This window comes from Bufo gargarizans, chromosome 4, assembly GCF_014858855.1.
Source record: "Bufo gargarizans isolate SCDJY-AF-19 chromosome 4, ASM1485885v1, whole genome shotgun sequence".
Taxonomy (NCBI): domain Eukaryota; kingdom Metazoa; phylum Chordata; class Amphibia; order Anura; family Bufonidae; genus Bufo; species Bufo gargarizans.
The window spans coordinates 337,356,517-337,382,616 of record NC_058083.1 but is presented as its reverse complement, the minus strand read 5'-3'; the positions used below and the strand labels follow the sequence as shown (position 1 = coordinate 337,382,616).

The 26,100-nt window shown below is 44.4% G+C and overlaps 1 protein-coding gene across 1 annotated transcript; it reads right to left on the bottom strand.

The window, feature by feature from the left end:
- Nucleotides 1-16,430: 16,430 nt before the first annotated feature.
- LOC122935417 (tigger transposable element-derived protein 1-like) lies at nt 16,431-18,587 on the bottom strand. Its single transcript, XM_044291186.1, has 2 exons — nt 18,515-18,587; nt 16,431-18,217 (listed from the first exon to the last, which is right to left on the bottom strand). Exons 1-2 carry the CDS (start codon nt 18,585-18,587, stop codon nt 16,431-16,433), a joined length of 1,860 nt encoding a protein of 619 aa, XP_044147121.1.
- Nucleotides 18,588-26,100: the final 7,513 nt, after the last annotated feature.

Here is a 26,100-nt window from a genome sequence, read left to right as displayed (position 1 = left end):
AAACATTAAATATACTCAACGTTTTGTTTGATGTACATGTAGTAATCTACCCTCTTGATCTTCAGAGGTGGAGATTACTTTATGCTGCAAATTCTTATGGATCAACAGTAGCACCCCACCCTTAGAGCCGCAAACTGGCAAACCTAAAACCAGCCCTACCCACATTCTTTACATGCAAGTAAAATCTGCTCTAGACAGATGAATTTCCTGGAGTAGCGCAATATCTGTTTTCAAGAGCTTGAGGTGTCTCAGTATCATCAACCGCTTATGCGGTGATTTCAGACCTTTTACATTCCACATTACTATCTTTGTCATAATCTAGAATTATACTTGGTGTTTTTTCCTATATGCGCCAAATATCCAGTCTGTAGGTTTGCAATAGGGTCATACCAATACACAGGAGCCGCAGCAATGAGCACTTGTTAAATGTAGTTCCATATATTCATAAGCTGTTAACAGAGAGTCAGGACATGCTAAATAAATCTCTTCAAATGTGCTATTAGATAACTGAGGAAAGTTTTAACACACAGAGTCTTTACAGTGGACTCTTCCAGGAAGTCCCCTGTGTATTCTGCTACTTGGTTTAGTCTTCTCTAATTTTCTCTTGTTCATTTCTCTGTATGCTTTGTTATATCCTGTAACACGTATGTGGGAATGTAATATAATGACTGCCTGTTATGATATAGGTGGACTGGTGACCTGGCTGTATACCAGATAGTGGCAGTGTTTCCCTGTTGTATTACAGGTATGTTGCTGTTATCCTCATATACTTATTCAATGTAAGATCCACTATACGATCACTGTTTTATAATATATTTTGAGTGCAGACATTTTCTGTGAAGGAGGTGGGCTGGCGACCTGGCTGTATACCAGATAGTGGCAGTGTTCCCTGTTGTATTACAGGCTCCCGCCAAGTGCACTCCACCATAATAAAGCTTTAAACCACAGAAGACCTGAGTGTCGTCCCTTAGAGTCCACATAGAGTTAATGCCTGGAGGAGCTGGTGACCTAGTGAGTGCGAAAGCTGGAGGTGTTGCAGATGGTGTAAGGAAAAGAGGGTTACATTTGGTGCCGTGACTCGGATGTCATCATTCTGCTCAAAGTGACCAGTGAAGATACCTAAAGTCACCAGCAGCGATCCAGATAAGTGGACACGTGTAATAAGCGGACAGTATCTGAAAGGTTTGACTAAGAGACTGCGTTCTTCTGGAACTTTCTTAAATGAAAAATATATCAGAACACCGCAGACCTCCCCCAGGACATTACTACTCCACCCCCTTGGTACTAGAGAGGGGTTCTCCATGATATAAACAGTCACAGAATATGAATGCATTGGATAGCCATGATGTGAATGCAGGTTTTTCCACAACGGTAGACCAGACTGGAAGCTTATTTACAAGGTCTAAGTTATTTGCATCTAATGATTATGGTGTACCAGAAGTGACAGACCAGAACAGGACATATGTAGAAAACATGAGCCATGTTACTGACTCCCATAATAGACGTACATCCAGCGATATGCAGAACACATTTCAGAATTCGCAGGTTCTGTCAGATGTAATAAGGGAGGTTGGGCAGCAGATCAGCCACTCTATAATAGAAGGTCTGTCAGCTCATAATAGCAAACAGGATTCCTTCCCACCAGAGAGTTACCAGCAAACTCAGGATTGGGCTAAATTAAATTTTGTACTGAAAGCAAATGTAAAAGAACTGCCAATATTTCGGGGAGATGAGAGTAATAAGTGTAGTGTGTATGAGTGGGAGGAGATGATGCAGTCTTTTCTCTATAAGAAAGGTTACCAAACTGTTGAGTGTGGTAAAGAGATAATGGATAAATTGATGGGCCGTGCAAAAAAACTTGTGAAAATTGGGGTAAGGAATAATCCAACTATTGATATAAAGAAGGACCCAAGTGCTATTTACAGTATACTGAAATAATATTTTGGGGAAGTTATCTCCACCGTGACTCCCTTGGCAGACTTTTATTCCACACTGCCTAAACCTGGTGAGAGTAGCATAGATTACTGGATTCGTTTAAACCGTGTCATTGATCTTGTTAATGAATGTCTAAAAGGGTGGGGAAAGTATGTGGAGGACCCAGGGCATGAGGTAGCAATTATGTTTATCCGACACTGTCCTGAATCAGAATTGCAAAGCATGCTTAGGTGTAAACCTGCCGAGAGATGGACAGTCAGTGCGGTACAGGAAATGATGGATAGTTACCACAGAGACAATAGGTTGAGGGCTGAGAATAAGATGACCCAGAGTCTTGTAACAAAAAAAATTGAAATTTCTGAAGACTTAACCCCTACAGAACCCAAGGTAAAGAACATACTCCCCTTATGCAATAAGGGGGAAGAAGATTCAAATATTAACAAATTGATTCCATTGCTTGAAAAGGTTGTACCAGTTCAATATACTTTCCAACATCCAGGGGCACCAGCAGCAGGTTTTTCAGTTCCTGGGAAAAGGCCTGCTGCTTATCACATCTGTAAAAACAGTAACCACTCTACCAAGGCGCATTGTATGATGAACAACCTGTGCTTCCTCTGCTGGCAACCTGGCCACCAGAGGCAGGCATGTCCAATGAAAAGGTTGCAACAGTTAAACTAAAAAGCCTGCACCTAGAGGGGTATGGTGTAGGCCCATGTTCCCAGACCCCATCTATTGATGAATCTGGAGATATGGAAGTGTTATATAATCAGTGTGTTCAGGAAAGGCCAAAAGGAACACAGGTGATATTTCAACACTTGCAGAAAATTGCTCCCTATGACAACTTGTTTCATACTACTGTTACGGTTCAAGAAAAGTGTAAGTTAACTGCTATGATTGACAGTGGCTCCATGGTGTGTAGCATCAGTGAGCAAACTGAGCAGCAACTTATACAGTCCAAATTGCTGAAACCATGCTTTGCTATACTAAATTATATTGTACTTGTGGGTTGTGGTGGTATTAGAGTAAAGCCAAAGTCCATTTATGACATACACCTAGAAATGTTTGACTGTAAAATGATTGTTCCAATGCTAGTAGTACCAGGACAAGTAGATGATATAATTATTGGAACAAATGTGATTAGGCATATTACCCACCAGTTTAAGAAAGATGAGAGTTTTTTGGCAATGTTAGCTACTCCTGAAGAGGGCAGTGAAGACAGGCCGAGTTCTTTCATGAATTTACTAGCCAGTGTGACCCGATGGATAGGTGATAGGATCCCAGAGAAAGTGGGCACTGTAAAGCTTAATTCCTGCATTACTATGCAACCTTTTCAAGAGCATTTAGTGTGGGGAAAGCTTGAAAAGAAGGCAACGTTCTCAGTTGGTAGTACAGTTATTGTGGAGCCCACTACAAACCAAGACATGTCCAAGAAATGTCCTGATAGGGCGTACAGTCACACCACTATGGGGCGACAGATGGATCCCTGTAAAATTGATTACTACGACCAACAGGCAAATCACAATTAGAAGAAATGCAAAGATAGCCGATGTACACCCTTGTATAGCTTTAGAAGATCTTGATCTTTGTGGCAATGAAGAAGTACTGCTATCACAGCAATGCTTAGCACAAGAAGATACTCTTGACAGCACAAGAAGGAAAAATAAGCGTTCTACATTAGATGGTTCTGAATGTAAAAATATAAGAACAATGCTGAAAAATCTTGGATTAGAGGAAGTGAATATAGACTCCTGTGAAGTGTCAGAATACTGGAAGCAAAAGTTAGGTGAGCTGATTCTGTTTCTAATGAACAGATCTTTTCTAGAGGAAGGCTGGATTGTGGAGAAGCCGAGGGCTTTTGTCATCGAATACGTCTAACTGACGACAGACCCTTTCATCTCCCTTATAGAAGAGTCCCTCCGGCACACTTTCAGAAAATGCGTGAAGTTCTGAATGAAATGGAAGAAAAGCAAATTATTCGTAAGTCTAGCAGTGAATGGGCATCACCACTTGTATTGGCATGGAAACCATCAGGAGAACCCAGAATCTGTACAGATTTCCGATGGCTGAATGCAAGAACAATTAATGATGCCTATCCTTTACCAAACCAGGCTGATGCTCTGGCATCCCTTAGTGGAAACTGTTGGTTCAATACAATGGGCTTAACATCGGGTTTTTACAACATTCCAATCCATGAGGATGATAAAAAGTACACAGCTTGTATCACCCCTGTTGGGCTATTTGAGTACAACGGTAGGGCACAGGGGTTATGCAACAGTCCTGCAACTTTTGCTCGAATGATGATGTCAGTTTTTGGTGACCAAAACTATCTGGGGTTGTTATGCTATCTAGATGATTTGCTGATGTTTGGCAAGAATGAACAAGAAGCTCTTGAGAGAATCCAGATGGTCTTCAGCCGATTACATAAATACAATTTAAAGTTGGCACCAAAGAAATGCAAATTTTTAAGAAGCACTGTGAAGTTTTGGGGCCATATCATAAGACCAGAAGGGCCACAGATCCAGATAAGGTTTCAGCGATAACAAGCGTTGCTGCGAAAGACCTGATGGAAGAAGATGGCAAAACACCATCGGTGAAGAAGATCAGATAATTTCTGGGATTGGCGAATTATTATTCTCACTTCATACCAGGATTTTCAAGAATAGCAAAACCACTGTACAACCTAACATCAGAGCCAACACAAGGAGAAGGAAAGTCAAAACGGTTCAAGCGAAAGCAGTCGATGACAGGAAAGCTGAGTCCGGAAAGTTGGGATGAAGAATGTCAGAATGCGTTTAAAAATTTGAAGGATGCTTTTCAAAAGACAGTGACATTGAAGCATCCAGACTTTAACAAGCCCTTTATTTTGGCTACTGATGCCTCTATGGGCGGACTTGGAGCAGTACTCTACACTAGAATTTTTAGCTTTAAAATTGGCAGTTTGTGACAAATTTAGCCACTGGTTAAAAGGACACAGATTCACAGCATGGACAGACAACAATCCTCTAACCTACATTATGACCAAGCCAAAGTTGGATGCTTGCGAACAAAGATGGGTTGCCAAGCTTGCACCTTTCGACTTTGATTTAAAATATGTGCCAGGAACACAGAATATTCCAGCTGATCTACTGAGTCAAGAGCCATTTGTCAAAGTATCAACAGCAAGCTAGGAAGTGAACCATACCAAGATTTACTGAAGTTGTGTACAACTGTTGAGAAGGACTCTGTTCAGGAATCATTTAAGCTATCTGTGAACCATCAGGGAGTTTCAATTACAAACAATCAAGTTAAAGCTATGTTTGAAAATCATTTGCGACCAGGAGATGTTACCAGACCATATACAGTCCTGCTAAGACAACATGTCAATGCTGTGCTGAATAAGGGAATTGTCCCACTCTCCAAATTTTCGTTGGAAAACCTTCAGAGGAAGCAAAATGAAGATGATGAACTGGCAAGGGCCATATATTTTGTTCAGAGGAGAAGAAGACCATCCAGAAGAGAACGCCGTTTTGAATCTCAAAACACTTTGCGGTTGTTGAAGCACTGGGATAAATTGAAGTTAAATAATGGAATTCTTTATAGGATTTCAAAACATAGATTAGGAAGCAAAATGTATCAATTTGTTGTCCCTTATTCAGTTAGGAGTAATGTTCTCAAGGGTATTCATGATGACGTTGGACAGAACGATCTCTTTGGCCCGAGAGCAATTTTTTGGGATTCATATGGAAGCAGACATCGAAAGCTATGTGAGACAGTGCAAGAGATGCGTAGTGAGTAAGACTCCAGAACCAGAAGGGAGAGCCCCTCTTGAATCCATAGTTACAAATCATCCATTAGAACTTGATGCATTGATTTTTGGTCCGCGGAGAACAGCAGAAATGAAAGTGTTGATGTGTTAGTGGTTACAAACCACTTTACAAAACTATCTCATGCATTCCAATGTCAGAACCAAACTGCAAAGCAAGTGGCACGCAAACTTTGAGACAATTTCTTCTGCATCTATAGATTCCCAGAAAGATTGCATTCTGATAGAGGAGCTAATTTTGAAAGTGAACTAATTAGTGAACTTTTACAGATTGCTGTTATTGAGAAATCGCACACAACACCATACCATCCTATGGGAAACGGTCAAGTAGAGCGTTTCAACTGTACACTAGGAAGCATGCTGCGATCTCTACCGCCAAGATCAAAGAATAAGTGGCCACAGATGATTCCAACGCTAACCTTTGCATATAACTGTACTGTACATGAAACCACGGGTTATCCACCTTTTTTCCTCATGTTTGGAAGAACTCCTAGACTGTCTGTTGACATAATGTTTAGGAACGTGTTAAGAGATGAAACGGTCAAGGACTATGATGAATTTGTTGCTGCTCTAGGGAAAGACTTGAAGGAAGCAATTGAAATAGCGCAGAAACATTCGAGTAGAGAGCAAAACAAACAGACCAGAGGATATAACCAAAGGATCAAGGGTTTACCAATTAGTATTGGAGACCACGTTCTTCTTGTGAATAAGAAAGAAAGAGGAAAACGTAAACTTGCTATTTGGGAGTCAACTGTTTACAGAGTTGTTAACACCAACCCAAAGACGCATATCTTCCAGATACATAACTTAAAGACTGGAGAAGTCCAGGTAGTTCATTGCAACTGGATCTTACCAGTTAACTTTTTACCCATTGATTTGGGAGAAGAAGAATTGTCTGTGGTGGCTTCCGCTTTATCGGATTATGAGGTAGAAGAACAGATTGATGAAGAGCAAATAGATTCCTTCAGTAATAATCACAATGGAAATACAGAGAGAATTCTTGACCAGATAACAGGAACTGAAGTATGTAGTTCAGTATTATTTGGTTCTAATGAAGAGCTTTTGCAAGATGCCAAAGACACTGGGAAATCCCTACCAGAGGACATTCTAAGAGATGGTCCATCAGACTTTGATCCTTGCCATGATGAGCAAGACTTACAAACCAGTCAAAAAGGTGACTTATTCAAGACATTATCTTTGTCCGTGGGTCAAACTGCTCAAACTTGGAATTCTAAACCATCATATGAGAAGAAGCAGACCAATCTAAGCCAGTCTGATTCAAACAGGGGAACTCAAACAAGAGTTGGGAGAACTGTTAGGCCAGTAAACAGACTGATCTGCTCTGTGAATACTAGGATATCTAGGTGCCTAGAAGGAGAGTTACTAGAAGTAGTAGTACTGTAGTTCCTTATAACTTAATAGATAAATGTAGACATTTAAAGAAGATATCACAGAAAAAACAAAACACATCATGTTTTGTGATCTGTAGGTGCTGAGTTGAGGAGCACAAGGTTGTATATCTTAACAAAGGGGATTCAGTAATATTTCTTGCATTAGGCATTGTGTAGATAGGCACTTTGTAATACTTACTACGCGAGGGGAGTGCAAACCCTCCAAGTAGTCCTTAAGTGGTCCTTCAAGAGAGAGTCCAAGAAACAGTTATCCTGTATAGACATATGCTCACATACCTTAGAATGTCCAAACTGAAGTATACAATTTTGTTCTCATTGGAGTTTTCTATCACGTTATATTGTACTGTTTAGTGTTATATATTTGGTGAAATTGAGGAGGGATAAAATGTAGTACAGTTGATATGGAGCACATGAAGTTTCACCAAATATCCAGTCTGCAGGTTTGCAATAGTCATACCAATACACAGGAGCCGCAGCAATAAGCACTTGTTAAATGTAGTTCCATATATTCATAAGCTGTTAACAGAGAGTCAGGACATGCTAAATAAATCTCTTCAAATGTGCTATTAGATAACTGAGGAAAGTTTTAACAGACAGAGTCTTTACAGTGGACTCTTCCAGGAAGTCCCCTGTGTATTCTGCTACTTGGTTTAGTCTCCTCAGTGCAGACATTTGCTGTGAAGGAGGTAGGATCTCTGTCTAAGTTCTCTAAAGCTAAAGTTAATTTATCTGTTGTAAAAAGTTATGATATATACCCATAATAGTTCTATAGAATGTAAAGAGGTGACTGTATGTTTTTTCAGCAGCCTTTATGTCCCACGACACATGCTATGCTGAGTAGATGATGTAGGGTTAGAGAGCCATGTGCTCTTCCTAAAATGGCTGTAAGACATGCTGTATTCCAGGTCACCCTGTTGCAATATCTTTGTAAATAATTTTCTCTTGTTCATTTCTCTGTATGCTTTGTTATATCCTGTAACACGTATGTGGGAATGTAATATAATGACTGCCTGTTATGATATAGGTGGGCTGGTGACCTGGCTGTATACCAGATAGTGGCAGTGTTTCCCTGTTGTATTACAGGTATGTTGCTGTTATCCTCATATACTTGTTCAATGTAAGATCCACTATACGATCACTGTTTTATAATATATTTTGAGTGCAGACATTTGCTGTGAAGGAGGTGGGCTGGTGACCTGGCTCTATACCAGATAGTGGCAGTGTTTCCCTGTTTTATTACAGACATTTGCTGTGAAGGAGGCCCCAGCCAAGTGCACTCCACCTCAATAAAGCTTTAAACCATAGAAGACCTGAGTGTCATCCCTTAGAGTCCACATAAAGTTAATGCCTGGAGGAGCTGGTGACCGAGTGAGTGCGAAAGCTGGAGGTGTCGCAGATGGTGTAAGGAAAAGAGGGTTACATATACACTAAATAGCTGCAGAGATATAATTATTTTTTTCCATATGCAAATGAGCAATTGTAACACCAGGAGGCTGGGCTGAATCATTTGATCACTGCTTTGTAACGCCCCCTGTGCTTTGTACACGCCCACCTCCCTTTCATTAACAGGGTTAGAAAGCATACTGAGGGCAGAGCCTTGTCCAACAGCTGTGTGCTAGCGATATCATATCACTATATACTATAGCTTCACCACACTGAGATCTGCTCAGAAAGCTAATCTACATATTACTGCTTTAGTCACAGAAATCACAGCAAAAAAATGCACCAAAGTGATACGCAACTGACAATACTAGCTAATTCCTCATGCCGATGTTAAAAGCTGAGAACTTTACCAATATCTTCCAGTCAGGAACATATCGGAGCCTCTCATGCACCATGTCACGGTGTCTGTGCACGCATGGGGTCCTACCACTCAACTGCCTGTGGTGTATGAACAGGGTCTGAATCCGTGCTACAAACCAACCATTGTATGGATGTGCTAGAAACCAACCATTGTATGGATATTTTTTCATCTGCACAATTTATCATTTTGTGTAAGATGTTCTTGTGGTGCATGCAGTCCGCCCCGGCATCCTCCATTGTACGCATTTTTTGCTGGGGATTGCCGTTGTCTGCGGACCGCATGCAAAGGAACTGTGTCTGGGTTTGGAGTATTTTCACCCGTTTAGGCCACTTTTTTCAGTGGGTTTTTTGCTTTATTCACAGGCACAATATATGATCATGAAGACACCAGTAATATGTGTTTAGTTTATAAGCATAGAAAAAAAATTCATATCTATGTAGGGGTGCTATAGCTTAGTGGTATCACCATGCATGTAGAGACCCTAGGTTCAAGTCCTAGGAGAATTGTACATTTTCTCTCAGTTATTTTTTTTAATCTCTCTTATTTAAAACCATATTAAAAGACTATACTATAATAAATAATATATAATTATATATTCATGATAATAATAAGGCCTTGCTATATTGAGAACAGTGGTTTTATTAGCTTTTTTTTAAAAAAATAAGCTAACACTCAGAACTGGTGTCTTTATAATCATATATTGTGTGGGAATAAAGCAGTAATATAAGAGATGAGAGAATCGAAGTTGACAAAGTGGAATTCAATCCGAATTGCAGAAAAAAATTTGATTTGCACCGAATCCGTATTTCCTCATGCTTTGTGGTAACAAATCACATTTTTTCCTAAAATGGCTGCTGTACGTGTTAGGACATGGAGCAAGGAACTCTGGGAACGAGAGATCACCCACAATGCCATGCATGCAGCCAATCAGCAACCAGCCAGCCCTGTGATGTCACAGCCCTATAAATAGCCTCAGCCATCTTGGATTCAGCCATTTTCCAGTGTACCTAGTGCAGGGAGAGACGTCAGAAGGTGCTAGGGACAGTGGTAGAAAAGACCTTTAAAACTTTTATTTTATTGTGTTAGTGGGAAAAAAAGGACTTAGCCTTTTTTGTGTGGTGAAGTGAGAAAATTACAGCCCTTTTTGGCATGCATTAGTGGCACAAAAATATATATTATTTGTCGTTCAGTGGTGCAGTTATATGTTCTAAAGCCCTTTTTGGCGTGTATTAGTGGCAAAAAAATATGTATTATTTGCCGTTCAGCGGTGCAGTTATATGTTCTAGAGGCCCTTTTTGGCGTCTATTAATGGCAAAAAAATATATCTTATTTGCCGTTCAGCGGTGTAATTATATGTTCTAAAGCCTTTTGTGGCGTGTATAAGTGGAATACAATAAGGGCCTATTTGCTGTTAAGCGGTGCAGTTATATGTTCTAAAGCCCTTTTTGGCGTGTATTAGTGGCAAAAAAATATATATTTGCCGTTCAGCGGTGCAGTTATATGCTTTAAAGCCCTTTTTGGCGTGTATTAGTGGGGGAAAAAGGGGATTATTAGCTGTCATGTGATGAAGTGAGAAAATTACAGACTTTTTTGGGGTGTTTTAATTTTCTTTTAATATTGTTATTTGATCTAACAGTATGTCAGACAGAGAAGTGCCAGGCCCTGCACAGGGGAGTGGCAGAGGCCTAAATGTTTCTGGTGCAGGCACAGGTCGCAGCAGAGTAAGGGGGCGTGGCAGCAAGAGTCGCATCGAGAGGCCTGAGCTCCCAGTGTCATCTAGAGGCCGTGTCTTGACCAGCAAGCCAGCGGTTCTTTAATGGTTGACTCGGTCACCCACTTCATCCCAAGTGAAATTAGACACCCCCAGCCAAGAGTCGGTGGGTTCATCAGACACAACCCTTAGTTGGCATAGTTGTTAGTTGTTCCCTCAGTCAGTGAAGATTTATATGCTGTGGGCTCAGCTCCACTATACAGCAAGGACGAGCTACTAGAGGACAGTCAGCAGCTACTGGCCAGCCAAGATGTGGAGGAGACTTCCGCCGCTGCCTCCGGTCGGTGGGCAAGTAGTGATGAGGAGAGTAGCGTGGGAGCTGGTGTTGCGAGCGGTCAGGCTACTGACCCAGAGACCGTTGAGGAGGACATCAGTGCCGTGCAGACAGTACTCGATTATGATGATGTAGCTGATTGCACTTGGGAGCCGGGCGAATTAGGGGCTTCATCATCATCGGGAGAAAAGGTTGGCAGCTTGTCCGTGAGGCAGCGGCAGAGCCAGCAAGCCACTAGTGTGGCCGGGAGTCAGCAGGGTAGCAGCAGTGGGAGGTCGGGAGCCAAATGTGCCCGGGGTAGACCACCCACTTCGCAGGAGCCTACCTGCCTGGAAAGTAGTGATGCAGGGGTTCTTGGAAGCAGCAGCGGTAGCAGTCAGTCAGTGCGGAGTGTTGGGGGTAAAATCACCTACTCGGCAGTGTGGTCATTTTTGGTTAAGCTTCCAGAGGAGGTGAACTTGGCCATTTGTAGAATCTGTGGGCAGAAGGTGAAGATGGCCAGGGTGTCGGCACCACAGCCCTGTGTAAACATATACAGCGTCACCATAAAGTGGCCTGGGAGAACCGTGGCTCTGATGTGGTGGTCCAGCCTGCCACAGCAACCACTGCATCACTCAGTGGCACGCACCCGATTTCAGGCAGTCAAGGCTCCATCACCTCAGCCGAAGAAAGCTGTCTGTCCTTCCCATCATCTGCTGGTCCTGATGCTCCTGCTCCTCCTCCTACTCCTCGTCAGTCATTTCGTCAGCAATCGATCACCGAAGCGATTGCCAAGAGACAACAGTATGATTGCACTAATCCAACAGCGCAGAAGCTGAATGTACTCCTGGCCAAGTTGCTGGTGCTGCAGTCCCTCCCTTTCCAAGTGGTGGACTCGCTGTGCTGAGCCGAGGTGGAGAGTCCCAAGCCGTCATTCCTTTGCCAAAAAGGCAGTACCAGCCCTGCACACGTATGTAGGTGGGCCAGTCCTTGAGCCTGTTTGCCAAAGTGCACGGCAGCGCCGACATGTGGTGCTGTAACTACGGTCAGGGACAATACATGTCCTTTACGGCCCACTGGGTGAATGTGGCTCCTTCACAGCCACACCAGCAACTTGGCCAGGTGATGCTGCTTCCGCCTCCATGTTCTCACGTCATTGGTCCTGCGACAATGTCTGCCTCTGCCACCTCGTCCTCAGCCTACACTGCAGGGACAATTCACAGTGCCCCTCCAGCACACAATATGTGCAGGGCACGGTGGTGTCACGCTGTTCTGCACCTTCGTTTGCCTGGGCGAACTGAGTCACACAGGGGAGGAACTGCTCCGTATCATTCATCAAGAAATAGAATCCTGGCTTTCTTCGTGACAGCTCAAAATCGGAACCATGGTGACCGACAACGGGAAGAACATGGTGTCGGCACTGAGTCAAGGAGGGCTGAACCATGCGCCCTGCATGGCACACATGTTCAATCTGGTTGTCAAGCTGCTCCTGAAGTCTTCCACCCATCTGCAAGACAGCCTCAAAAAATGGCCAGGAAACTTTCCATGCACTTCAGCCACTCGTACACAGCAAAGTACACCCTCCTTGAGCTGCAGCGGAATTCCGCTCTCCATATGTTGGACCCACTATAGGAACAGAGAAAGGTCATAAACGATTTCTTGATGATCCAAGCGGACAGAAGTACCCCGTGTAACTTCGATGTCAGCCAGTAGCAGCTCATGCGTGACACCTGCCGTTTGCTTAGGCCCTTTGAGGAGGCCATGTTATTTGTCAGTTGCCAGGACTATGGGATGAACAACGTCAGTCCACTGCATCATGTCCTGGAACAGATACTAGTAAATCTGGCTGGTCAGGGGACTGGAGATGTGGCGCCTAGATCTCACGGCCACATGAGCCCTGTGGAGGCTGAATTGGAGGAGGAGGACATTGGAGCACAAGCAATGTGTAGTGAAATGGGTGTTTTTTCTACACAGGTGACAAGAGAGGAGGAGCAGGAGCAGCAACAGGAGCTACAGGGACACACCGTGTCAGTATGCAGTGAAGATGGAGGCAGGGAGTCCCTCCGAGTCACTTGCACAAATAGTCCGATGCATGCTCACTTGCTTGCGTAGTGACAGCCGAATTCTCACCATTCGGAAGAGGAATGACTTCTGGCTCTCCACCTTGTTGGACCCTCGCTACCGGTCCAAAATGGGGGCCTTTTTTACACCCGCCGAGAGGAAGGACAAACTGAACTACTATAGAGACATCCTATGTAGTCAGTTGGCCACTACCTATCTGCGCCATCGTACATCCTCTCGCAGGTCTGACCGGGGGGATAACTCCACGCTCCCGTTCCTATTGTCACGGACATTTCTGTGCCAGGTGCCAGGAGATCAGTGAGACTGGCAACACATGGTTTGATCTGACAGGTTCCTTGGATCAATTCGTGTCTGTGTAGTTTCTGGTAATGGCCACACCCCTTGCCTCAGGTGTTGCTTATGTAGTCATTTTACCTTCCCTATTTATTGTGGCTTCTTCCACCATGCTGTGGCTTGTTGTGTATTGTTGGTGTTTGGATCTCATCTGGGTTCCTGTGCTTCCAAAGCCATTTGAAGTTAAGTGTCTCCTTCCCCTGTTGTTTATTGTTGGGGTTTTCTTGTGTTGCTCTTTTCCCTGCCATTGGTATTTAGGCCTGAGGGAGACTCCTGTTCTTCCTACCGTTTGGAGGAACAGGTTGTCTCTTGTCCTGACATAAGAACCAGGGTCCTAAAGGGTGAGTTAGGACTTTAGGTTCCTGTGTATGAACTCACCTACCTTTGGGGTCAGTTCCTACTTGCAGTGTCAGGGCTTTGATTAGGGTTTCTCTAGGAGGTGACCTGCTCCTTTCCCTAGTGTCCAGGCCTTTTCCTCTCACCCCTTTTCCCTCCTATGTTTGGTGTGGGTTTCCCTCCCACACCAAAGTGTGACTCTCTGCCATTGCTGCTGTGGCAGGCTCGGCTTGAGCAGTTCCAGCTCCATCAGCAGAAACTTGAGTCTAGAGTCACTAATGAAAAGCTTTCTTCACCCGCCTAGTGAAGAAACTACTCACCAGCAGCAGCAGCAGCTAGACCTGGAGCAGAACCTGAACCAGCAGGTGGTGGAAAACTTGGACAGCACCCTGCCACTCCACATTGAAGATCCAATGGACTACAGTGCAGCCAAACTGGATTTGTGGCCGCAACTGGCAGGGTTTGCCCTGGAAAAGCTGTCCTGCCCGGCCAGTAGTGTGGCATCAGAGCAGGTGTTTAGTGCGGCGGGGCCAATAGTTACCCCAAGAAGAACCCGCTTGTCCGCCCAAAATGTGGAGAGATTGATCTTTGTCAAGATGAATCAGGTGTGGATCAGCCAGGATTTCCACCCAACAATGCCTGATGCATCAGACTAGATCATCCATTTGTCAACACTTTGACAAAAGAGACCGGTTTCTACTGGCTACCTGCCTCAGCTACTATTCTGATGCTGCCACCCGCCTGATGCCACACATCTGATGCCAAGAGCTCCTTCTTTCACCCACCATCTTCAGATGGTACTGGTATTGCCACCCATCTCCCCACTCTGTCATCGGGTCACTCTGTGGTCTCCTGATGCTGCTGCCACCTCCACACTGTGTCACCTTGCCACTCTGTGGTCTCCTAATGCTGCTGCCACCTCCACAATGTCATCTTGCCACTCAGTGTTCTCCTGATGCTGCTGCCACCTCCACACTATGTCATCTTGTCACTCTTTGGTCTCCTGATGCTGCTGCAAGCTCCACACTATGTCACCTTGCCTTTCTGTGGTCTCCTAATGCTGCTGCCACCTCCACAATATGTCATCTTGCCACTCTGTGATCTCCTGATGCTGCTGCCACCTCCACACTATGTCACCTTGTCACTCTTTGGTCTCTTGATGCTGCTGCAAGCTCCACACTATGTCACCTTACCACTCTGTGGTCTCCTGATGCTTCTGCTACCTCAACACTATGTCACCTTGCCACTTTGTGGCCTCCTGATACTGATGCTGCCACCTCCACAGTCATTGTGCCACCCTGTGGCCTCCTCCTGATGCTGCTGCTGCCACCTCCACACTCTGTCATTATGCCACCCTGTGGCGCCTCCTCTTAATGCTGCTGCCACCTCCACACTATGTCATTGTGCCACTCTGCGGTCTCCTTATGCTGCTGCGACCTCCACACTGTCATTGTGCCACCCTGTAGCCTCCTCCTGATGTTGCTGCTGCCGCCACCTCTACATGCTGTCATTGGGCCACTCTGTGGTCTCCTCATGCTGCTTCCACCTCACCACTATGTCATAGGGCCACTCTGTGGACTTCTCATACTGCCACCCACCCCCACTTTTTGACTGGGCCACTATTTTGCCTTTCGGCCTGGCTGGCATAATTATTTATTTGACCCTTCTGATCTGTCAGAAGGACGGAAAAATTAGACGCACAACAGATCCTGTCTATGTAACAGCTGTAAGGCCTGCATGACATGGTCCCTATTTGGTAGCCAAATGCAGGAGAGGGTACAAAACACAGGAGACATGCAAATATTCCATTCATATGTCATCTCTGTTTTGGATCCACTCCTGTTTTTTTGGGGGGGTTTTAGCAATACTAATTGCTGACCGAGTGAAGGCGGATGCTCCACAGACAGGATCCATTTTTTGGGGGTTATTGTTCTGACGGATCAGAGGAGGGGCAAAATAATCAGTGACGTCAACACAAACTTACTGCTCACACCCTCTCCACTCTGTCAGAGGGGCTCTACTTCTATGTGTTTAATAGAACAGGTTCTGTAGACATTTATGTGGAATAAGCGCCCGACAGTGTAAAAGGAGTGCGCTTCTTCTTGACGCTAACATTGACGTGTAGGGCTGAGTTCACACTTAAGTTATTTGGTCAGTTTTGGCCCCGTAACTGCCCAAATAAGTGAAGTGTGCAGTGATTCTAAGAGAGACGCCTGTCATCTGCATGTCATACTGACTCACAGCATTGTTTCTCTACCACAGCAGACTCCCTATGCGTGTTGCTGCAAGGCACAGTGTTCTACACCACTTTCTAGGCTCCCTGCAGGCAGGAAATAACCATTTTTTTTATGCGATTCACCACAAATAAATTCAGATCGAACAAAATTGTTTTGAAAAACCGTCCGAATCAAACTTTTTAGAAATTCGCTCATCTCTAAGTACAGTGATACCTCGGTTCACAAACTTAATTCATGAACTGACTCTGGTCGCGAACCGAATTGGTCGCGAACCGAGGCACATTTTCCCATAGGGTTCAATGTAAATCCGGTTAATCCGTGCTGACCTTTTTTGGGGGTTTTTTGAAGCACAAAAATATGAAACAAATTACAATACACATTAGTACAGTATAGTAATGTATAAAGAGAGGACACTAACCTTGCTTGAGATGACTTCTGGCATGGAGGAAGGCAGGTAGGAGGCAGTTATTGTTTGGAGGGAGAGTCCCCCTCCATAAGGACATCAGGGGGATCTCCTTCAGGGGTTTCCTCTCTCCTTTGTCTCCTAGCTGCAGGCTCAGTTTGTCTGAAAAATCTGTCCAATGTCACTTGTCTCTTCCTGCGCTGCATAACCCTCCGAAAATGAGAGACCACATTATCATTCATGAGATTTAGCACTCTGTTCACGACAGTTATGTTGGGGTGGTGCTTTTCAAAAAAATCATGGCACTCATTCCATTTTTGCATAATGGATTTTATGGCATCACTGCTAACCTCCTCCCTTTCTTCTTCTTCCTCAGTGGAATGCTCCTCAAGAAGTGCCCTCTGCTGCTCACCGTGGAGTTCAGAAAGTTCTTCCGTGGTCAGCTCCTCCCTATGTTCCTCAACAAGCTCTTCCACATCAGCACCATCAACGTCCAGACCCATACTCTTGCCCATGGACACAATTACCTGCACTACCTCTGCATCAGACCCGTCAAAGTCATGTTCACGTTCAGCGACACATTCTGGCCACAGTTTCCTCCAGGCTGAATTTAGGGTTCGGGGAGTGACCTCTTCCCAGGCTTTGTCAATGAGGTTAATGCAGTGGACAACATTGAAATGTTTCTTCCAGAATTCTTTCAAAGTCAAGGACGTCTCTTCAGTGACATTAAAACACCTAGTGAAGAGCGCCTTTGTGTACAGCTTCTTGAAGTTGCAGATGACTTGCTGGTCCATGGGCTGCAGAAGTGGTGTTGTGTTGGGGGGGAGGAACTTTACCTTGATGAAGTCATACTCTGCATCCATATCATCCACCAAGGCTGGAGGGTGTGCCGGGGCATTGTCCATCAGAAGAAGGCACCTTTCAGGCAGCTGGTTATCAGAAAGATATTTTCTGACGGTGGGTGCAAACACCTCGTGCAGCCATTCCATAAACAATTGCCTTGTGACCCAAGCTTTGGCATTGGCTCTCCACATGACGGGCAGTCTGGCCTTGTTCACATTTTGTTCCCTAAATGCACGAGGGGTCTGAGAATGGTACACCAGTAGTGGTTTAATTTTTAGATCGGCACTTGCGTTGGCACACAGCAAAAGGGTCAATCTGTCCTTCATGGGCTTGTGCCCTGGTAGTGCCTTTTCCTCCTGCGTGATATAGGTTCTGTTCGGCATTTTTTTCCAGAAGAGCCCTGTTTCATCACAGTTGAACACTTGTTGAGGGACGTATCCTTCTGTCTTCATGAATTCCGCAAAGTCTAACTTGTAGGCTTCTGCTGCGGCCTTGTCAGAACTGGAAGCCTCACCATGTCTAATCACACTGTGGATGCCACTTCTCCTGCGGAATTTTTCAAACCACCCCCTACTGGCTTTAAATTCGTCACTTGCTGCACTTGTAGAGGGGCTTCTTTGCAGTAAATCACTGTGCAATTTCCTGGCTTTCTCACAGATCATAGCTTCACTAACGCTATCACCTGCCAGCTGTTTCTCATTCAACCACACCAACAAAAGTTTTTCCACCTCTTCCAGAACTTGCGTCCTCTGCTTGGTTAACATTGTCACTCCTTTTGCAACATCAGCTCCTTTGATGGCGGCTTTGTTTTTCAGAATAGTCGAGATTGTTGACTTTGCCATCTTGTACTCCGAGGCCAGATCAGTCACACGAATACCACGGTCATGCTTTTCTATAATTTCCTTCTTCAGCTCAATGGTTATTTTCTTCACAACCTTGCTGTCACCTTTACTACTGCTCTGCACTTTCTTTTTGCCACCATGCTTGCACTGCACATTCTTGTCACCTGCATTTCCACTTTGCACATTGTCACCTGCATTTCCACTTTGCACATTGTCACCTGCATTTCCACTTTGCACATTGTCACTTGCATTTCCACTTTGCACATTGTCACCTGCATTTCCACTTTGCACATTGTCACCTGCATTTCCACTTTGCACATTGTCACCTGCATTTCCACTTTGCACATTGTCACCTGCATTTCCACTTTGCACATTGTCACCTGCATTTCCACTTTGCACATTGTCACCTGCATTTCCACTTTGCACATTGTCACTTGCATTTCCACTTTGCACATTGTCACCTGCATTTCTGTTCTTGTCACCTTCATTGCTGCTCCGCACTTTCTTTTTTCCACTATGCTTCTTGGGAGCCATATTGGGTGTCCAGTGAACTGTACAGTACTGTATGTGCTAAAAAGCACACCAAAAAGCACTTAAAATGTTTGCAGAGTACTCACAGTACTTCTTTCTGTGTCTCTTCTTCTCTCCACGGTCTTCCTACAGGAAGTCACGACCATGTGACATGCATTAAAATGGCCGCGGCTCCTGTTCGTGAACCGAGGCGGAGTTCGTGAACTGGAGCATATTTTTATGAACTTTTCTGTTCGTGAACCGAGTTGTTCGCGAACAGAAGCGTTCGTGAACCGAGGTATCACTGTAATATGTATATTAGCTTTCTGAGCAGATCTCAATGTGGTGAAGCTATAGTACATAGTGTTAATGATTTGTACATGCTAGGACACAGCTCTGCCCTCAGCATGTCTAGCCCTGTCAATCAAGGGGAGGGGGACTGTGCAGAGAACAGGGATGGTTACAGAGCAGTGCTAAAAGGATTCAGCCCCACATCTTGGTACTCGAAATTCTCCTTTTGCATATGAACAAAAACGCTGATATCGCTGTAGCTGTTTATCATGCAGACAAAAGACAGCTATTGTTTTAATCAGCATGATGAGCCCTACCTGTGAGTATGCCTGGTTTAATAGGCTTGATCCGGGTGACAGAGCCTCTTTAATTACAATTTCATTATAAGTATAGAACATAATTTAGGTTTACAGCTGTTCTAAAGGAACTCATCACTATGTTGTACTTCATATTAAAGGGGTTATCCAATCCCGGAAATGCCACCCCATATGCCTGGGCCCCTTTAATCATAGTGAGATCATATGCAGCATCCTGTACAGAATACAGCGCATGAACTAGAATCTCTAGTAGTCCAAGAGCCCCTAAATCATTTGACTGAACGGAGATGTCATGACACTAATCAAGCAATCCCAGGATAGTAAGAGCAGGATGACAAAATTTGGCGTTAATCCGTAGTTTGTAGTGAACAGCGCTAGGTCTGGTTGCTCATGCCAAATCAGTTACATTCCATAGCCATATTGGTAAAGGGCATAAAAGTCTACACTATGGCGATCCATAGGTAAAATACTTTGCTCAAGTCCCTGACCATTAGTGGTAACAAGTATACAGTCGTGGCCAAAAGTTTTGAGAATTACATAAATATTGGAAATTGGAAAAGTTGCTGCTTAAGTTTTTATAATAGCAATTTACATATACTCCAGAATGTTATGAACAGTGATCAGATGAATTGCATAGTCCTGCTTTGCCATGAAAATTAACTTAATCCCCCAAAAAACTTTCCACTGCATTTCATTGCTGTCATTAAATGACCTGCTGAGATCATTTCAGTAATTGTCTTGTTAACTCAGGTAAGAATGTTGACGAGCCCATGGCTGGAGATCATTATGTCAGGCTGATTGGGTTAAAATGGCAGACTTGACCTGTTAAAAGGAGGGTGATGCTTGAAATCATTGTTCTTCCATTGTTAACCATGGTAACCTGCAAAGAAATGCATGCAGCCATCATTGCGTTGCATAAAAATGGCTTCACAGGCAAGGATATTGTGGCTACTAAGATTGCACCTCGATCAACAATTTATAGGATCATCAAGAACTTCAAGGAAAGAGGTTCAATTATTGTTAAGAAAGCTTCAGGGCGTCCAAGAAAGTCCAGCAAGTGCCAGGATCGTCTCCTAAAGAGGATTCAGCTGTGGGATCGGAGTGCCACCAGTGCAGAGCTTGCTCAGGAATGGCAGCAGGCAGGTGTGAGCGCATCTGCACGCACAGTGAGGCGAAGACTTTTGGAAGATGGCCTGGTGTCAAGAAGGGCAGCAAAGAAGCCACTTCTCTCCAAAAAAAACATCAGGGACAGATTGATCTCCTGCAGAAAATATGGTGAATGAACTGCTGAGGACTGGGGCAAAGTCATATTCTCCGATGAAGCCTCTTTCCGATTATTTGGGGCATCAGGAAAAAGGCTTGCCCGGAGAAGAAGAGGTGAGCGCTACCATCAGTCCTGTGTCATGCCAACAGTAAAGCATCCTGAGACCATTCATGTGTGGGGTTGCTTCTCATCCAAGGGCGTGGGCTCACTCACAATTTTGCCCCAAAACACAGCCATGAATAAAGAATGGTACCAAAACACACTCCAACAGCAACTTCTTCCAACAATCCAACAACAGTTTGGTGAAGAACAATGCATTTTCCAGCACGATGGAGCACCGTGCCATAAGGCAAATGTGATAACTAAGTGGCTCGGGGACCAAAACGTTGACATTTTGGGTCCATGGCCTGGAAACTCCCCAGATCTTAATCCCATTGAGAACTTGTGGTCAATCCTCAAGAGGCGGATGGACAAAGAAAAACCCACTAATTCTGACAAACTCCAAGAAGTGATTATGAAAGAGTTTGTCAGAGTTTTTTTCTACTCTCACTAAGATGGTAGAAAAAAACAGGGAGCCACAGGCACAACCTTACAGAAAGAATCTTGTATGCCCTAAATAGTATAGTATACGGGCCTCCCCACTTTAGGAGGTGTAAATAGGCACCTGGAATCATCGTGGATGGAAGGTATGTGTCACAAGGTTCCTGGCCTTGGTGAAGTAAAAGCCGGTATTTTATGTGTCAGCAGCAGCTATTGCTAATTGACGCATTGAGAGTTAGCATGGCTGTCATAGCTGATCCGGGTCAGCTCTTACTGGGAGTAGTCAAAGTGCTGGGTGGGTAACTACTCCCCATGTTCCAGGCCGGGTTTTGCCAGGCATAAAAACCAGCCAGCACTGCCAGGTGTGTGGATTTACCTCCCTCTGACAGTGGAGCTCAGGAGTCTGTGTGCTGTGAACTGAGGGCTGTGCTGGAATTTGAGGTTTGAGCCAGGCCCCTCTAAAAGGCGAACAGGCCGCCTATGGACTTGATGAGGCTAAACTGCTAACAGGGTGTGAATTAACACCCGGGAGAAAAGGTGACTTTTATTGATTATATGGACTTTCCTTGTGTGTGAACAAACGCCAAGCCAGCTGCGTCTTGTGATACAGCTTATCTGCATTTTCTTATACACCAATGTGTGAATAAACACTGAAAAACTGTACTTTGCCTCTATACTGCATCCGCTAGTCCTAACTACCAGAGCGAATCCCCACAGAGGCCAGAAAGAAAGTCACACACAGGTATTACGGTACTTAATCGCCGCACACAGGATTGCGTCCTGGCGGCGGCCCTGTTATTCCTCCTGGATGCGCCAGCGCGTCCTCTCGCGAGACGCGAGATTTCGGGCAGAGCCGGCCCGCACATGCGCAGTGCGGGCCGAGAATCGTTACAGGAGTATTTCGTCACCAGCCTGCCAGCCAATGATCATTGCTGGCAGGTTGGTGACTTTTAAAAAATCGAATCAGAAGCCATATAACACATTATATTTATAAATATAAGGTGTTAAATGGCTTCTGTGCTCCTCTGCTGGTCCTTTTTGTCGGTTGGTCCCAGCAGAGGAGCACACATCACAGTGAGTACACAAACACCACACATTTAGCCCCAGATCACCCCCCATCACCCTAATTAACCCCTTGATCACCCCTGTCAATCACTAGTGAAAGGGAAAAAAGTGATCACTGTAAACTGTCACTTTTTTTTTCAGTAGTATTGACTGTTAGGTTTTAGGATAGTTTAGGCCCCCTTGTTAGGTAGTTAGCGTCAGTTAGCACCCAGCCCACCGCACCTCAGTCACTGATTCGCTGATTAGCGTATCGCTAATCAGCATTGGTACTTTTATAGTATCTGTAAGTGATCAGAACTGATCACAGTCAGATCTATAATAGTATTAGTGTCACCTTAGTTCACCCTTCACCCAAAATGCAGTGTTTGCCCGATCAGGCCTGATTGGTCGCCCACACGTGCGTTCACCCACGCCCGCCCCACTGCAGTGACAAAAAATTATTATTTTTTGATCACTGCACAATCACTTTACAAGCGCTGCGGCGATAAAAAAAAATCAGTTTTGATATTTTTTATCAATCGCAGAGTCTTCCGTTACTTCGCTAGCCTCCCATTTGTAAGACAGGTTTCCTTTTTTCTTGGGTAGTTTCAGGGTATACCCCCTAAATTTAGTTGACCAAATGGCAAGTAAGGGGTATTCTTCTGAAAAGCCTACAGGCTTCTGACCCAGTCGGATGAGGAATGGGAACCCTCATCTGACGAATCCAGCGGGTCAGAATACAAACCTGTAGAAAGCAGTGGCAGTCTTACCCAAAGTTCGGATGAGGAGGTTGAGGTCCCTGATACCACCAGGCGTACCCGGCCCCGTGTTGCTAGACCACAGGTTGCGCAGGATTCGCTTCAAGGGCAACAGAGTGGGGCTGGCGCTGTCAGATTACATGGTGAGGCATACACCAGCAGCGCAGCCCATCCTGGACCTAGTACCAGCACTGCCGTACAACATGGTGAAGTGGCGAGCACCAGAAGGGCAGTTGAAGCTGGTACGGTGGCACGTGCATTAGTTCCTCCGTCGCAGCCACTGCACAGACAGGCCCGTAAAGCCCCTAGAGTCCCTGAGGTGCTGGCAAACCCTGATTGGCAGCCCCCAACTTCAGCCACACCAGTAGTTCCTCCTTTCACCACCCAGTCTGGCGTTCGGGTTGAGACAGCTCAGATCGGATCGGCACTGGTTTTTTTTGAGCTGTTCTTGACTGCGGAGCTCTTGGACTTAGTCGTGGCAGAAACAAACTGGTATGCCACTCAATTTAAAGCCGCCAACCCGGGAAGCTTTTATGCCCAGTCTTTCTGGTGGAAACACGTCCAAGTTTCCGAATTTAAAACTTTTCTGGGCCTTCTCCTCAACATGGGCCTAACAAAAAAGCATGAATTGCGGTCATATTGGTCCACGAACCCAATTCATCACATGCCCATGTTTCTCTGCTGCCATGTCCAGGACACGATTTTAGACCATACTGCGTTTCCTGCACTTTAGTGACAACAGCAACTCTCATCCCAGAGGCCACCCGGCTCCACAAAAGTCGGCCCCTCATAGACCACTTTAACACCAAATTTGCAGATTTGTATACCCCTGAGCAAAACATCTGCATAGGCGAGTCCCTTATACATTTTACCGGGCGCCTTGGCTTCAAACAATACATCCCAAGCAAGCGCGCCCGGTATGGGGTCAAATTGACGCAGACACGACAATTCAAATTGAACGAGCAACTGGAGTCATGGAAAAGCCCCTCTTGGTCCACGACTATAATTTTCTCATGGGAGGGGTGGACTTTAATGACCAGATGTTGGCTCCCTATATACTTTCCCACAGAACCAGATGCTGGTATAAGAAGGTGTCTGTATATTTAATTCAATTGGCTCTGTATAATAGTTTTGTTCTCTACAGTAAGGCTGGGAGAACAAGATCCTTCCTCAAATTTCAGGAAGAGATCATCGAGAACCTCCTGTATCCAGGAGGTTCCGTGGCCCCAACCACCAGTGTAGTGAGCCCTCTACGCGAGCAAAATTTCCAGAATGCCGTTGCTGGTACCTTAAACCAACCGCCACCCCTAAAAAAATGTTGTGTCTGTAGCAGGAGTGGAATAAGGCATGACACCCGCTATTTCTGTCCTGACTGCCCTGACCACCCTGCCCTATGCTTAGGGGAGTGTTTCTGGAAGTACCACACACAGGTAGCATAGGGATTGCATCACACAGGACAGGCACACAGGGCTCTTAGGGCCATTTCACTCACAGCTGCTGCAAACCTCTCCTTTCACCTGGGACAAAGCGCATAATGTCCTTCGCCACATCTCTGGGTGATTTGCGCTTTGCACATTGTCCCATGGGGAAAGAGAGGTTTGTCCTATAAAGGTAAAAAAATCTAAATAAAAATCACCGGTATGCAAAAAAGTTAATGTTCTGTTCCAAAAGTTCAATAAAGTTTATAAAAGTTAATGTTCTGTTCAAATCTTATTATAAAGTTAATGTTAATAAATTTATTGCGTTGCGGCCTGTTTTTTTTTTTTTTTACCTTCTAGTTGGACCAACCGATTAACCAGCTGCAGCACTGATGTGCATTCTGACAGAAGCATTGCGCTGCTGTCAGATTACACAAAAGTCGGTGTATGCGGCGCTGCAAGACGAGATTTCTCCTCTGCAGTAAAAAAGATATGTTTGCCGAGGCTTATGAGCTGAGGGGCGGTGTTCATATGCTTTGGCAAACACTTTGTATTTCAATAAAAAAAAAAAAAATCCTGGCAATGATTTATTCATCCACATCGATTGATGTGAATGGAGAAATCGGGTTTGCCAGGGCATACGAGCTGAGTGGGTTTGGATGTTGGGCGGAGCTCCTATGTCCTGGCAGACGCCTTTCCTGTCCTTTTTTTTTTTGGCAGAGATTTTTTCATGCACATTGATCGATGCGAATGAAGAAATCTGTGCCAGTCATATTTTCTTTCAGCCCAGAGGCTGAACGGAAAAAAACAATCTCATTACCCGTATGCTCAATATAAGGAGATTAACAGAAACTCCTAATGCTGGCCATACATGTAATGATTGCGGAGACCCTCAAATGCCAGGGCAGTACAAACACCCCACAAATGACCCCATTTTGGAAAGAAGACACCCCAAGGTATTCGCTGAGGGGCATAGTGAGTCCATGAAAGATTGAACTTTTTGTCCCAAGTTAGTGGAAAGGGAGATTTTGTGAGAAAAAACAAAAAAAAACAATTTCTGCTAACTTGTGCCCAAAAAAAAAAAATCTTCTATGAACTCGCCATGCCCCTCATGGAATACCTTGGGGTGTCTTCTTTCCAAAATGGGGTCACATGTGAGGTATTTATACTGCCCTGGCATTTTATGGGCCCTAAAGCATGAGAAGAAGTCTGGAATCCAAATGTCTAAGAATGCCCTCCTAAAAGGAATTTGGGCCCCTTTGCCCACCTAGGCTGCAAAAAAGTGTCACACATGTGGTATCGCCGTACTCAGGAGAAGTTGGGCAATGTTTTTTGGGGTGTCTTTTTATAAAACTTTGTATAAAAAAATTTTGTAAGGGAAAAAAAAAAATAATAATCATCATTTTCCGCTAACTTGTGATAAAAAATAAAAACTCACTATGCCCATCAGCGAATACCTTAGGGTGTCTACTTTCCGAAATGGGGTCATTTGTGGGGTGTTTCTACTGTTTGGGCATTGTAGAACCTGAGGAAACATGACAGGTGCTCAGAAAGTCAGAGCTGCTTCAAAATGCGGAAATTCATTTTTGTACCATAGTTTGTAAACGCTATAACTTTTGCACAAACCAATAAATATACACTTATTGAATTTTTTTTATCAAAGAGATGTAGAACAATAAATTTAGAGAAAAATTTATATAGAAATGTAGTTTTATTGGAAAAATTTTACAACTGAAAGTGAAATGTCATTTTTGGGCAAAAAATTCGTTAAATTTCGATTAATAACAAAAAATGTAAAAGTGTTAGCAGCAATGAAATACCACCAAATGAAAGCTCTATTAGTGAGAAGAAAAGGAGGTAAAATTCATTTGGGTGGTAAGTTGTTTGACCGAGCAATAAACCGTG

Excerpts from the sequence above, each read along its gene's own strand:
- LOC122935417 (XM_044291186.1), bottom strand. The coding sequence starts at position 18,587 with ATGGCTCCCAAGAAGCATAGTGGAAAAAAGAAAGTGCGGAGCAGCAAT. Across the intron at positions 18,218-18,514 it reads TGACAAGAACAGAAATGCAG|GTGACAAGAATGTGCAGTGC; the intron begins GTGACAATGTGC and ends GTGGAAATGCAG.